This window comes from Antrostomus carolinensis, unplaced genomic scaffold (genome assembly GCF_000700745.2).
Source record: "Antrostomus carolinensis isolate BGI_N321 unplaced genomic scaffold, ASM70074v2 scaffold10631, whole genome shotgun sequence".
Taxonomy (NCBI): Eukaryota; Metazoa; Chordata; class Aves; order Caprimulgiformes; family Caprimulgidae; genus Antrostomus; species Antrostomus carolinensis.
Genome location: NW_010293545.1, coordinates 109,475 through 124,667, shown reverse-complemented (window position 1 = coordinate 124,667; position 15,193 = coordinate 109,475). Strand labels below are relative to the sequence as shown.

Below are 15,193 nucleotides of genomic sequence, written 5' to 3'. Positions count from 1 at the left end.
GACAGACCTGTTAGCTTTGATTAATGTCCTGGTTTTAGCTAAAATAGAGCTGGTTTTTCTTTTTAGTAATTAGAAGAGTGATATTTTGGTTTGCAGCCTGTGAGAGACATTGATAACGTACCAGTGTTTACATTTTTGTCACTGGAAGTGAAGGACTTTGTGTTCTGTTAGTCCACAAGCACAAGATTTAAGGGGGGGAGAAGAATATTTAAATTAATAAACTTAATTGACAGTTGGATATGCCAATGGGGTATTCCATATCAGATCACATAATGTCTGCTATATTAGTGAGGGTCTCTCCCTCTCTTGCTCTCTCTGGCTTTCACTCGGGCTCTCGTTCTTCCAGGATTGCGGTTTCGGTTCGGGATTGTCGCTCCTCCAGGATCATTATCTGGGAACAGGCCGGGCTCGGTCAGGAGGGGGGTGAGCTGTAACATTGGGTGTCATTCACTTGCCTATTTTGTTACTGTTATCATTATCTTTCCTATTTTAATATTATTAATAGTATTATTTTAAGTGTTCTCTCTATTATTAAATTGTTCTTATCTCAACCTACAAGCCTCCTTATCCTTGCCCCCAGTCCTCTCCTCTGTCCCCTGGGGGTGGGGGGTAAGTGGGTGAACGGCTGTGTTAGCTGCTAGCCAAGGGCTAGTTAAGTGAAACTATCACAATTAAGCAAAAGCCAGCGCAACGCCCAAAGGTCGATCAAGTGGTCAGGCAGGCTAAGGAATGAGCCAGAAGGGCTGTGGTGACCCTCAGCCAAAACAAAGAAACCATAAGCCAAAAGAAGAAGAAGAATGAAAAAAGCAATGTTTAAACACATTCAATCGGACGCTCTGGCATACTCATCCACCGCAACATGGTTCCTTAGTGTTGTGCTGTCGTCGCCTTGTTCATAAGCCAGAGAGAATTGTAATACTGTGTTTTCCCCATGTTCATGCTCATGTATGCTCACATTTTACAAAAAACCCCACAATAAATGTTCATCAGTGCAACAAGAGCGCTGGAGGGCCTGAAGGCAAGACCAGAGGGCTAGCAAGCCCTGCTGCAGAGACGACACCGTCACGTGGTGGCCACAACGAGCTTCGATGCCTTGCAGAAGGCAAAACTGGACAACCAGAGTTACTGAAGTGAGAGCAATGGGAAACGCAGGTGTCTGCTAGGGTCTGTCAAGGGGGGGATCCTCATGGGGACCTCCTGGGGTACAAACACTGGATGACAGCAGAGGCCTTTGAAAGTACATGCAAAAAATACATGCTGCCCATCGAGGAGAGCGGCCTCAATTGCTGGGTAGAACGGGTTTGAAGGCGTAACAAAGACTGAAAGTAAGATATATTCAGCTGACATAAATCATCCCATACATGGTGAAAGTGGGAAGGAAATAAGAAGGTATAAAAAAACTCTACAAGAGCAGGAAAAAAAGGAAGAAAGTAGAATTTCTCCTGCACCATCTCCCTCAGGTAATGATGCCATGTGCAGTCAGCAACACCACTTAAACAGCAGCATTCCTCCTCTGGATTTGGGGAGGATGCTGCTTTTTTTATTTGCCCCTTACAACATCTTGCTAACATGAGCTCAGCAATCATAAATTAGTACCTTTTACCACGGAATCCAGTTAAATAAACTGGGATGTTAAGGAGCTGCCTGTATGTGTTCTGTTTTCTGCTTCAATCTTCCCACTCAACAAGGTGATTGATATCGTGGTACAAAGGTAAAGTATACTCGTATGGCAGAGCTCTGGGAGAAATAACTTACTGTATAGTAACAACTCACTCTTCCTTCTGGAAATCAGGACAGCGCCAAGCAAGAGGCAGAGAGGAGAAACACGTTTCAAGACAATATTTTGGTCTGAAATGGGACTCATTCCCATCAGCACCTGAGATCATAGGCCCCTTGCTTCAGCAGTGACTGTGACTGCCACAAGATCGCCAGTTTGATTTTTCCAGAGCTACCACCTCGACTCAGCCAAGGTGAACGTGAATCGTTGGCATTTAGCATCTTGGGAGGGGCAGGGAGTGGGAATCCTCAGAGGCCAGATGCTGCCAGGCAGAGCTCTGTGGTGCCCACATCTCCAAGAGAGAGTGCTGCAAAGCAGCGCCCTGGGCAGGCTGTGGGGAGGTTGCCCTAGCACGTGCCTTTTGGGTCACAAGTATCCCTGATAGTCTGAAAAGGGCAACAGCCATTTAGGAGGAGGTTTGGAAAACTAGCTTCTAAGATTTGGAGTGGTTCAGCATTCCTTGCAAGAAACCTCAGACAGCTTGGTCAAATACACTTCAATTTTCCAGTGACTGTTATTAAGCATCTATTAATAATATATGTTACATACTCCAGAAATAACTTTTCCACATGAAGAATTTGCAGCCATTTCACCATGTGCAGTATCATGTGCTGGCAGAAGTGAATTCTCTAGTCATTGTAGATGGCTTTTAAGGGTGGTGGCAGTGAGGGGAGCACTAGTGCCCAATTTGAATGGATGATTAAATGATAAAATTTTTATTTTATCATTTAATTTTTTCAGTTAAAAACCTGATCTGATAAAACTGTAGCTCTATTAAATACCTGATTAGCGCAAAGACGTCCTTCAGCAGGGTTCTGTTTCATAATAAGCACAGGGCTGCAGCTGCTCAGATACTAAACCAAGATGATAAAAGGAAAGGAACTTGAATGGACAAGTAGAAATTACGACATTTTAGCGCTGCTACTCCCAGGTATGCTGTAAGCCTTGCAGGACGTTTTCCAGTCTCTGTGTGAACACGTAGCAAAGCACACAGATTAACAGCAGGCATTGTCTGTATCGATCTGCAGTGCCATATTGTTTTCCATGGGGATAAGAAGAGCTGTGCCAGTGCCCTTAAGCTTCTCGTTTTCCCATGGTTATATGCAGAATTACTGCTGCCTTTGACAGGCTGAGAGAGTTGGTGCTGTTCAGCCTGGAAAAGAGAAGGCTCCAGGGAGATCTTAGAGCAGCCTTCCAGTACCTGAAGGGGCCTACAAGAAAGCTGGGGAGGGACTTTTCATAAGGGCAGTTAATGACAAAACAAGGGGAAATGGATTTAAGCTGAAAGAGGGGAGGTTTAGATTAGATATTAGGAAGAAGTTCTTCACTGTGAGGGTGGTCAGACACTGGAACAGGTTCCCCAGAGAAGTTGTGGTTGCCCCCTCCCTGGAAGTGTTTAAGGCCGGGTTGGGTGAGGCTTTGAGCAACCTGGTCTAGTGGAAGGTGTCCCTGCTGATGGCAGGGGGTTGGAACTCGATGATCTTTAAGGTCCCTTCCAATCCTAACCATTCTATGATTCTATGCCTTTCCAGGCCTCAAGTGGCACGAGCACCTAGTATAGTCACTGTGGGTAATGCATGTTGTGACTCCTCAAACCGAAAGACTTGTAAAAACACATGCAGTGCAGGAGGAGGCTTCAGGAGTGAGGTGGAACGAGTGCCCAGTTCTCAGCAGTAAAGCATTACCACACCAGATCTACGAGAGCTCCTGTCTGGTTCAACGTGTACGCGTGGATGCACTTGTGCACTGTTGCAGTGAACACTGGGGAAGGGAAGCACTTTTTGTTAAAACAATTCTGCATACAAAAAATGTTACAAAAGCTTAACCAGGAATGTTTCTATACTTACATTTGCTTTGGTTTTGGGGTTTTTTTTGACAAAATGAACATGGGCATATAGTAATGTATTTGATTCTCTTCATTAATTCGTACAAAATCTTCACTCAAGTAGATCTTGAAGAGTTTTATTATCATTAATTACGTGTATTACAACAGCAGCCAGAAGCCTCCAAATTATTGCCCAATGCATAGGGCCCCGTTGTACAAACAGATGTTAAAAACCAGCCCCACCTCCAAACTGACGATAAATGAATCATGAAGAGAAAGAAGTCCCTTGGAGGTCCATGTCTAAGCAGCCAGGCAGAGACCCAGGGAACATACAGCACACTAATGAGTGTGATATGGCTTCTTCACTTTCGGGTAGACTGGAGGAAGAAAAGGAATTGGATCTGTTGTCGCATTGTATATCCCATAAGGGAGCAGCCACAGTGCTCAGATCATTATGACCCATTTCTTCACACTTGCTGATGACCCCAGTTTCAATCCTTGCTCAGTAGGATCCTGTGATTCAGCGAGTGCAAAACGTGTCCTCACTGAGGACACGTAGTAAGCTTCCCATTGTCTTCTCCGAAATCAGGATTTAGAGCCTGCTCTCTGGTGGCAGATACAAACCATGGGAAGAAAGAAGCTGCAGAGGGAGAAGAGGGAGGAGACAGACCTGCAGACAGGTAGTACCCAGAGCCAAACACAAGAATTCAATCCCTCCTGCCCTGTAAGTGGGGCTGGTTGAATACTTTCTAAGAAAACATGAGTCAAAAAATTAAGATGAAGTGGGAAAATATCTGCACCACCTTGCATGAACGTGACGGTGGCTCTGTGTCCTTGTCCCTATCGCACCAATGCCTGGGAGATACAGAATTAGGCCAGAAGAGGCTAGAGAAAGTTGTTAAAGGAACCAGCAGGAAAGACGAATACCACAGATAAGAAAGAGCCTCAGTTACACACCTTCAAAAAAGCAGAGGTAGCTTGGGCCATCACTGAATGGGACAACCTACCTGCCTGGCTGAGTCTACGCTGGGATGATCTGGTTTTCTGAAGGCCATGCAGAGTTGAAAGGGAGAGTGGTTGTTCACATGCCATTTCTTGCCAAGAGAGAGTCTTGCACATCTGTGCTGAACTTTATAGGCCTGACACACATAAATAATGCAGAATTGTTGTCCTGAGAGGTGAAAGTGGCTAAGCCTTTCCTTTTGTTTCATGGATGAGAAGCTCATCATGACACAGTGGTCACTTTGTCAGCTTTATAGGTGCTTTTCACGCACAGAGCAGTCCTATTGCAAACGGAGCAGCTACGCAGTGAACCCCTTGGCTTTATAAACCTCCCCAGAGAGGAGACCTCCTTAGCACAGATCTTTTCCGTCAGGACAGATGAGATCACACTAGATAAGAGATTCCTTTGCTGTCTGCCAGGAAACACAGCACTGACCTTCCTGAAGGATCAGAGTGAGGATAACCTCCTGCAGCACTCACAAGTGCAGGAGAGCGTCAGAAAATTACCCCTTGTCAGGAAATCATTAAAAATGTTATCTTTTCCTCCTGGGAGTTCCTCGAGTCTCTGTTCCCTTCACCTCTCTCTCCACAGTGGCTGCTGGAGGAGGCTGCAGGATACAGGACCAAAAGCCAACTGAGTAGCGTAGCTGAGACTCCCTTCTAACTACAACTACTGTTATTAAAATCCAACCCTTTGGTCCCATTGCTTATCAGCTCTCAGTGTGACTGACAGTAGCTACACTCTGATTTCAGCTCAGACAGGCCAAGTTCTGGAAATTGCTTCAGGTCACTTAAATAAAGCCCTGCTTAGTAATGAAAATATCAGTGGCAATGACAAAATTGTTTGGGCAAATGAAGGAACATCTGTTTGACCCTGACCAAGTTCTCCACCTTTGGGTAATCCCTTCCCTCTCCTGTCACTCAGGAGATGTCCACAGCTGGTTGACATACACCCTTGTTCCACCTGCTAGCAGCTCCATGTCTTAAACTTCAGTGATGTCATTCATGCAGCAGCGTGCCGGGCACGTGTCACTCTCATCTTCAGGGGTTTGAATTCCTCTGGTGAGGCGCAAGAAGGTAGAGATGAACCAGTGTCCAAAACTACAAATGCTCTTTGCTCAGGGTTACTCTGATGTGCTTGTTAAGGCACACCAGCTCTGTTGTGCCTGTCGTCATGCACTTGGGGCAGCATTACACCCATTCATACCCACAAGTTAGTAAGGGACACACCAGGATCTTGGCTCTGGTGCTGGTTTGAAACTGGAGAGTCTGCTCCCTTGGGGAAAGATGGGAAGGGCTGATGCCACCTGCCTGATCCCCATGAGGAGGCAAAGGTCGGCAGTGGCACTAGGCTCAGCAGCAGACGTGGTCTCTGCATCCTTCCACCACCAGAGGCATCAAGGAGGCCCAAGACCCAGCAAAATGGGTGCAGCTTAGTTGCAAAAAGAAAACCCATAGGCAGAGCTCAGGGGACCCTTTCCATGTGGTCCTCCTCCATGTTGTCCCCTCTCTGGGAACACCCTGCATGCCTGGCCAGCAATGCTGCTCTTCCTCCTCGCAAAGTCCCCGGCCGGAGAGATCTCCTCAACTCTCCTTTGCCGCCCTGCAAGGAAGAGGAGAGAGCCCTGCCACTGCTTCTGCAACGGGGTAGGCACGCCCGGCTTCACGCCTGTGCCTGTCCCCTCTCCTCAACGAGAGCATCACCACCGGCACATGCACCACAAGGGTCCTTTCCAGCTGCAAAATTCCCCGGGAACCCCTGGGGCAGCAACAGTCTCCAAATCCACCACCACACCCGGGATTTTGGCAGCCCCGGGGCAGCCTCACGCCCTCTCGCAGGCTGCCCGTCGGCGCCCTGGCCCGCAGCAAGGACACTGGCTCGCCTCAGTTCAACACCTTCTCCGAGAAGTGTCCCAGCTTCCCCTCCTCCTGCACGGGCTGCGAGGCCTGGCCGTGGCGGGACGGGCCCCGCTGCTGGGCCAGGGCTCCAGCAGAACGCCGCTGCGGCCTCCCGCTCCCCGCCAGCGGGCAAGCGCCCTGCAGCTCCGCACACTTCTCCTTGTAGTGCTGGGCGTTGCCGGCGAAAGTCTCGCAGCGGCTGAGGTTCTCCTCCTGCACAGGGCTGCCCACGTTCTCCTCGCTTGGCCCTGAGGCTGTTGTCCCCTCCTGGGAGTTTTGGCTAAGGTAGACAACAATGATGTCACCCTTGAAATTCATTACTTGTCCACTTGAGATAAAGGTGGAGTTACTGTTTCCAGTCACATTTCCTGGGGAAGAAAGGGGGAGAAAAGAAGACACGTGTGATTAATATTTTCCTCTCACGAGATGGACACTTAGCGCAGTGAACTTCATCCACTGTGGTGGCTTTACTCTTGTTCCATTATTTTTTTTACCCGTGACACGAGGATGCTCTTATAATCAATGCCTTCCACTGGACTTTTTCATTATTTCCATTTCTGCCTCCTCAGGACAAAGCCTGTCATCCATGGACAGCCTGTCTGGAAGGCTTGGAAACATTTTCTCTCTTGGTCGCACTCCGGGAAGCAAAAAAGAGTGCGACCGTCTCATGCTCCACATGCTGCCCAATGCACAAGCTGCATCCAAACTGCCTCTGCCCGCCCTTTGTGAGGAAATGGTCATTATTTCTAATTATAAGGGTTTATTTTTTAGAGTCCCAGGCATCTCTTTGGGTTCTTTTTCCTCTTGGTAAACAATCAACCCTACTGTGTAGGTTAGGTAACAGGCTTATTGAATAAAATACTGAAAGACTTAATGTCAGACCATACAGGTACACAGTGTCCAAATGACATGGAGCTTATATGATTACCTTATATTGTCCTGATCCTCCCTGTAGGTACACTCCAGCACTCACCCAGTGCCCTCAAGGATTTACCTGGATATCCCCTGACTCCAGTGAAGAGAGAGTCTGTCAGCTAACAGAGTTAGAGTTTCAGTTGTTCTGCCTCCAGTTAGAGATTTTTTCAGTATAAATTCAGTCTTTCTGCTGTTCAAGAACTGGGTCACTGACTCAAGTGACAGCAGGACCAGGCTCTGAGAATTAATAAACTTCCCTCGGTAGGAAGAAAATAACTGAGGGCAAACTTTCAACAACAAACGAACAAACTTGTTAAAGTTTGAAATTTAAACAAACCAAAGCAACCAAGTGAAAAAGAAAAAAAACTCCTAGCCTATGAACATTCTTCCTAAGAAAAGTTTTTCCTGCTGTGCTTCCCTTCATCATTACTTGCAGACTTATCTGACACCTTTTAGACATTTTGTGCCTTTCCTCATTACGTTCCTCAACACTTGAGCTGTTCCCATTTTCCTTGCAGCGAAGCATGGCCCAGCCCAGAGAAAGGCTGTTTTTCTAGCAGCCCCAGGTGATGTTTGCACACCAGCAATGGACACTGGGCCCCAGCTGTGCTCAGTGGGGACCTGTGCCTGCTCATAACTGAGTCTGGGTAGCACTTGAGCATCTCTCTAATAGCCCCACTCAAACAATCCTATTTATTTTAGCTAAACCACTGCACTGCTAGCTCTTTGCTTTCTTTCCAAGTGTTGTTGATTCACACGAGGTGTCAATAAGAGTTTTCTCTGCGGGTGTTTATTTCCTGCTGGTTGCTTCCCCTGTGTCCAATTCAGTTCGGCTGTTTGCCATCAACACAACTGTCAGGCATAATGGGAGTACAAAAATAACTGTTTGCCTTTATACAGATCGACTGTCACTTGCAAAAGGTACTGTGTAAGAGTTTACTAGTGCTCAGTACCAGATCAAGAATTTAGAAGTTTATGTGACAGTGGGGAGGGGGAAAAAAAAAAAAAAAAAAGCAGATTCACACATTTATACTGTTTAGCTGAACACGGCTGGCAAATCTTCACTGCTTTCTTCACAGACACTGTGCTGAAACAAAAGGATATTTGAAACCCAAAAGCACAGAAAATGGACACAAGAGGTTCCTGGTCTGCACTAAGAGATGTGCTTCCAACCTGGAAAGTATAAGGGATGCCTTCAGAGGGTAAGTGAAGGCATTGTTCTCTGCAACGTTTCAGCCTTTTGATCTCTTCAGACTACTTGCCGATATTAATTATAATGACAGATTAATTTTTGTGGTAATTATTCACTAAGAACTGTAACAACACAGGCAATTAATTTTCTCTGAGCCATCTAATGGCCTCTAGGTGGTAAGAAGTGTTTGTTGCCGCCAAAGCGGGCTGGTTTGGGATCTGGAAGTGAAAGGCTCTGCAAAACCATTCCTAATCATGAGTCACCTAAGTCTTCCTGCACTCATGCTTTACGCTGTAGCCTTACATGTGACCTGAGGTGGTCACGAACCAACGCTTCATGTTCTGACTGCCTCCATTCTTGGGGGGTTTGAAAGAGTGCTCGAAGGCTTACCTCCATCTCTGGTGGTGACCCTGTATGTGGCACCTGTCCAGAGGTTTATTTTGGTCCTCTAGAGTTGTTTCACAGGAAGGACAGAGTTTGCATTTGCTGTTGTCATTCTGAGTGTTAGGGAACTAAAAACAAAACTTTATAGAATTACCCACAGCCTTTTTCTTCCCATTTTTTATCCACCCTCTTTTATACCATTCTGTCTTAGCATGACTGTGTGCAAAGCCTGGTGGCTGCAGTTGCTTTGAGAAGCTTTACAGACAGTTATTTTGTGTGCACATTTATTCCATAGGGGTGTTTCACAAGGCCCAGCAAAATGACCGATGCGGTTGCAGCTCCACGTGCAGCCCCAGCGCGGCTGAGGCGGTTGGTTCAGTGTGGAAGCTACGGCTGAGCCCTGTCTCACCCCTCGTGCAACCAGGTGTTGCCAGCGGGAAAATGGCCGTTCTGTGGACCAAAAACAAACCTCTGCCAGCAATCCATGTTACCTACAGATTAACTAACCCGCACTCTCATACTGCCCACAGCTCAGTCAGTACCTGCTGGCAGGCCTGCCTAAAAAATGGCAAATTAGGAAGGCTGTGTCTGTGCTCAGGTTTCACCAGATGGCACTATAGCATGTACGTACAGCACGGCACAGGCAAATTCAAATCCCGTGTAAAGAATTGTGTTGCAGATCTAAGATGGCACTTTCTAGCACGTCACTTAAATCCAAGCTCTCCTGTTCGCCCACCCTGCTGTTCCTTAATATTTTCTCTTCCTCTTCGTGTCAGATTTAGAAAGAAAAGCGCTACTTCTGCAGTGCCAAATACGACTTGACTTTCAGTTGTACCTCACAGTCACCTTCCAACAACAACAAAAAAAGATCATCTGCATTCTCCTTACTACTGCTGAATTTGGTACCGATGAGGCAGCGAAACTGTCTCAGGATTTCAGGAAACTGAAGCAGCAGCAGGAGTATCTGCTCTTAGAAAGATGAATGCTACACACTTTCAGATTCCCACATGGCAAGCATGTTGAGAGGGGAAGGGCCTTCAAAAGCGTTGCTTTTGGGCTTTGGCAGACCCACAAGAATGTCTCCGTAAGAAACTTTAAGGCACGATGTGGCTTTAATGAAGGGTGACTGCTTACAACTGCTGTGTATGTTACAGTAATACTTAGATGTCCCAGTCAAAACTAAGGTCTCATTATGCTTGGCCTTGCAGCGACATAAATAAAAACAGAGCATCTGACTTTAAGAGATTGTAATCTAAAATGACTAATAACACATGACAGGCAGATCGCAGACTTTTATACTGAAAAAAAGTCTGAGAGAGGAAGGTTTCATCCAGAAAAGGCCCATAACTTCCCTTCTGCTAGTTTTGCTTCAGTGATTTTTTTTTTCCCTGCTTTCATTTGACAATTTTGGTATATTTACTCAATTAATAAATTGGTAGTCAATTAGTAAACTGGTGACAGTGTTCCAGAGTTGTTTTAGGGGACAGAGCATTTGAGTATGGAGAAACAATGTTTGTATGAAATTATTTTTAGGTGAACACTTATATCCTAGCAAATTAAATCAAAGAGAAAGAGCTAAAAGCAGAAAATTGAACATGAACTTGTTCCACCAGGTTATAGCTCCAGCTGGAGTTCCACCACCATAAAACTTAAACCAAGTGGCAAAAATGTGTGTGCAGACTGTTGAGTGGAAAATCATCTGTCTGAGCGTTATGCATCCTTTCTTGACTCAGCCTCTAGGTCCTTGTACTCTCCTTCTTTTAAGTTTTCTCCAATACACACATCTGCTATCACCAAAATACTTCTTCAGTAATGGAATTGCCTGGCCTTTGCAGTGACAGCCAGAAGATGGGTTAGACAAGGGCAGGACAATGGTCCCTCACAGTGCTTATGCTATTTGCAGAATTCACTACAAACCAAATGGCCTTGCTATTTCATTTTTATCTTTCAGATTAGTTTCAGGGCAATTAAGTGAAAAGGCATCATTTTATTCTTCTCTCCTCCTCCTAAATCAGATTCTCTGAATAATACTGAGCCAGCACAGAGAATAATCCTCTACATCTGTGTACGGGTCAGGCCTAATGGGCTTACCAGATGCTGGAGGGAGGTCTGACGTGCTGCTGTTTGTCCCTGATGTGCTTCTGTTTGCGTTCTGGTACTTCATGTTGGTACTATCCGAAGGTGCATCTTCCATACCGTGTTCACTTGCTATAGTGCTCTGACCAGCAGAGAGAAAATTCAAGCCACAGGTACACTGTGCACAGGATCCGGTTTCTGGGGAGGTGGAGGCACTGTCAGCTGCAGCACAACAGGGTTTGCTCCACTTTTTGGGATATTCCCTGTATGAAATGCCACACCTCACACAGATCTTCTCTGAGTCACAGTTTGTTGCAAAACAATCTGTGTCTTTACTGCCCGTTTCCTTCAAGCAACTGTGGGCACATTGGCAAGATTTCTGAAGAAGTTTGTCCATGGCAACATGTGCCCCATCCATGTTGGAGGAAGGGTGGGACCCTTGAGAGACTGATATATCCTCTGTGCTCCCAATCCCTGAAAAGTATTGATTTAAGCTGTCATTCTCCCCTGCCTCCATCGGTTCTGAAAATGATGACACAGTTTTACTGGCAGTCCGACTCAGCAAAGATAAATCATCAGTGGTATTAAGATCCTTATCTGTGTATTCATCTTCCATGGGAACTGGTGGGAAATGGTCATAATCAGTCTCAGTTACCACAGAAAACTCTGTCAGGATCCCTCCTGCCTCGCACGGTGCCATGCCGGGGCTCCCTTTCCTGCAGGGAGTGTGACCACTGGCGCAGCACACGTTTCCAGAGCCTGGAGAGCCATCGGGGCCCAGGAGACACACACCTTCAGAGGTCTGGGGAACAGCAGCATTCGTGGTGTTCACGGTAACAAATGCATCCCTTGGGGGCTCCTGAAAGAAAGTCAAAAGAAAAATGTGTTTAATAGATAGATCAGCAGATTACTTTATAGAGAAAGAAGGAACAGGCAGATCTCAGTTCTTCCTCAGTGTGGAGCTGCTGAGGTTGAGCAGCACAGGTATATTTGAGTGTTGAAGTGTAGCGTTCTGCTGTGAAACAGTGACCAGTGGTGCTGGACTCAGTGAGTGTTCAGAAAAAAAATCTGGTGGCCTGTGGGGGAAATAACATTGGATTTTGGGAGAGGACTATTCCATAGTTATTAAGAAGGTACTTGAGAGTTAATAAATCTAGTAGAGTCACTGGATTCTGCTGTTCCTTATGGACCATGAATAAGACCTACCTAACTGCTTATAAGGTTTGGAAACCCCCCAGATCACCTATGTGTCTGAAGAGCTGTTGATCTGTGAAGGCCTTATCGGGAGTAGAATCTTTATTATCAGTAATGACTGAAGAAAGAAACAGGGTTTATTCAGAGGGCTCAAAACAGGCTAGAAAAAAAAGAAGTCACATGGGCAAGGTTGCTTTAACCTGGAAAATGTTAGGACAGTAAATGCAAAGGCCCATGGCGTCATGTTGCCAGTACTTGCCAAAGTAAAGCTATATTTTTGGTTGCAGCTCCACAAAAAAGGGTTGGGAAATACTTGAAGGGTTCCCTTCAGTTCACGCAGTGGTGCTGTAATGATGGGTGTTTGGGAACTGCTACCTTTCATTTCTCGCGGCTGTTCAGATCTTCCAAGATGGAGGAGAGAGTGTAAATGCTCCCAGCCACTAATTGCTGTTGATTCACTCCTCTGTCCCAGAGGATCTGAGCAGCTGCCAATGCAGGAGCTTGCATGAACACTTGCATGAGACAAAAGAACTGCCTGCTCAAAAAGGTGGGCTCTGTTTTTGTTTGGTTTTGTTGTTGTTGTTGCAATGGAATTTCAGTCTTTCAATAGGCAAGCTTGACAGAACTCCTAGATGGCGTAGTGGGGAGAGAGTTCATCTGGGACACTTCAGTCCATGTCCATGGTGTGAGGCAGGCAGTGAACAGGGTTCCTCTGGGACACCTCAGTCCACCTCCATGGTGTGAGGCAGGCAGTGCACATGAACTTGAACCTGTACCCCCAGTTTAAGTGTTTCAAGCATGGGATCTGGGGCTGTTCTGGAGCAAAACCTATTGGAATGCCTTACTTTTTTCACAGTCAAATGGACAAGAGGGATTTCCGCAAGCACTAGAAGTAAGCACCACTTTTTTCATCTGATGGCTCTGTGGTTAAGGCCTTGCATGTCTGACATTCTTGGCATTGCCCCAAATCCAGGTTTCTCCCCTGTGAGGCCTCTGGTATGTAAAAAGGTGCAAACTCAACTAAGCTGTTCCTGCTCTTAGGATTTAGAAAGGCTCTTTCCTAGGCCGTCTCAGGTGTTCAGCAACCAGTGGGCTCATGTTTAACCTCCTCCTCATAAGTATTTAAGCATCACAGAGACTTTTACCGCTGTTAAAACTGGCTGAAACCAGAGAGCACAGGTTCAAAATCTATTTGAGAACAGTGATTTCATACGCCTCACATTCACAGAAAACCAGACTGAAAAAGCCAAATCTGCAAGCGTTTTTTGAGGAAGTCAAAACTTGCTTTCTAGCCAAACATTAGCATGGAGCCTGCTTCAGAAGAGGTATCAAGAATGCCATGGGGAAAACATAAATCAGAGAGAACACGTTAGCTTCTTTGACTTTACCTTTGTTCCTTTTATTTGGCTGCACACTTCGTTAGCCCAGTTCTGTAGATCTGCTACAGGGAAAACAAAAAGAGTAGCTGTAACATCTAGCAGGCACTGAAGTTAACCACAGACCTAAACACCCACAGCCATTCACAATCTGCAATATCATATTAACTGAAAACCAGCAAGACTGTTTTTACTGACTGTTCAAGTGCCCCAGTGTTGGTCTAGCTGAGGATTCATTGTAACTGGAACAGGGATATATTTCTGTGGAACAAATGTTTCCAAGCTCCTAAAATAGACCACAGTTAAACTGTGTTCCACATCAAATGGAGTTTCTTTCCTGGTCATATGTCACATCAAGCTATGACTGGCCTGACACCGGCCTGCTTGCAGCCATACGATCTATTTCAAGAGAAGTCACAGAAGTCACATGGATGGCCCAGAGACCATTCTCAGACAGGAGTGAGGAGCATGAAGAGAAGAGGGTAAGCCACTGAAACCACAGGATGGCAGGCTCAATAGAGCGTATTCCACTTAATCAGGATATACTTAATGGGGAAATTCGCCCCATCAGAGTATCTCCCAAGGAAAAGCTTTCAGTCCAACAATGCCTTATGGTAAAGTCTACCACTTAATAGAGCTGGCAATTCTTGTTTCCTTATGCTTTCAGGAGATTTTGTAGGGCTTGGGTCTCACGTACATTTGAAGCTTGTGCTGGTTTTGTATGTCTGGAGAAAGATCAGCTATGTAGCCACTACCGGTTCCCAGCAAGGACTCTGCTCCTCTGATGTTAAATCTGCACATTTAAGACTGCACATCAGTGCCTAAGCAGGCAGAGCTCCTTCCTGAGCCTGCAAGTCTCAGGGGCTCTGGTTCACAGGATTTACCATGCAAAGGCAGTGAAGGGCTGTCACTGCAGAGCAGCAGGGCAATAGAAATGTCAGATAAAGAGCATTCCCTCCTAACCTGCTTTGCATCCTAAGTGTTTGGTTTGCAAGCAGAGTCACCATTTCCTCCAGCCCATCCCAGGAATTCCAGATTTAGCACAACCCATGTTTAGTGTGGCAGAGGCAGCCTATTTCTAAAACACAGGCGGAAATATGCTTTACAAGAGAGGGCTGCTGTCTTCCCTTCCACTGCTCTCAAAACATTTCATAAATTGCTGGGGCTTGGGAAAGGAGATGATGAAAAAACTACACTAGGAAAAGCTTTCCATGTTTAAGGGAAGAAAACAAAAAATTAACAGGACAATACAGGTATGTCCTTAACTAAGGAGACGCAGGGCTTAACACAGAGTTGAGTAACTGTTGGAAGTATTTCCATTGTATTCATAACAGATTCAGTGCCTCACTCTTATCCAGTATGCCTTTGCTATAATCTTTCTATTTTACTACTTTTACTGTTTATTCTATTTCCTTCCGTTTTTGTTCCATAGTTCTGATTGGCCTTCAGCTAAAAACATTGCCTCCCTCACATTTTCAAATAAACATTGGGCCTTTGTCTTGAAATTCATATTTTAACCTGTCCAGATGTAGGTTTCAGAGGAGGAGGGAAAG

The 15,193-nt window shown here is 45.8% G+C and overlaps 1 protein-coding gene across 1 annotated transcript in view; it reads right to left on the bottom strand.

Annotated features, from left to right (window-relative positions):
* Positions 1-6,488: 6,488 nt before the first annotated feature.
* The window catches only part of TNFRSF11A (TNF receptor superfamily member 11a), a 27,396-nt gene continuing 18,691 nt past the window's right edge, over positions 6,489-15,193 (bottom strand). Inside the window, exons 9-11 of the mRNA XM_029087295.1 lie at positions 13,653-13,705; positions 11,086-11,929; positions 6,489-6,871 (exon numbers count right to left, since the gene is read on the bottom strand). Of these exons, the coding sequence (XP_028943128.1) occupies positions 6,489-6,871; positions 11,086-11,929; positions 13,653-13,705 (1,280 nt within the window). The remainder of the gene's footprint in view (positions 6,872-11,085; positions 11,930-13,652; positions 13,706-15,193) is intronic.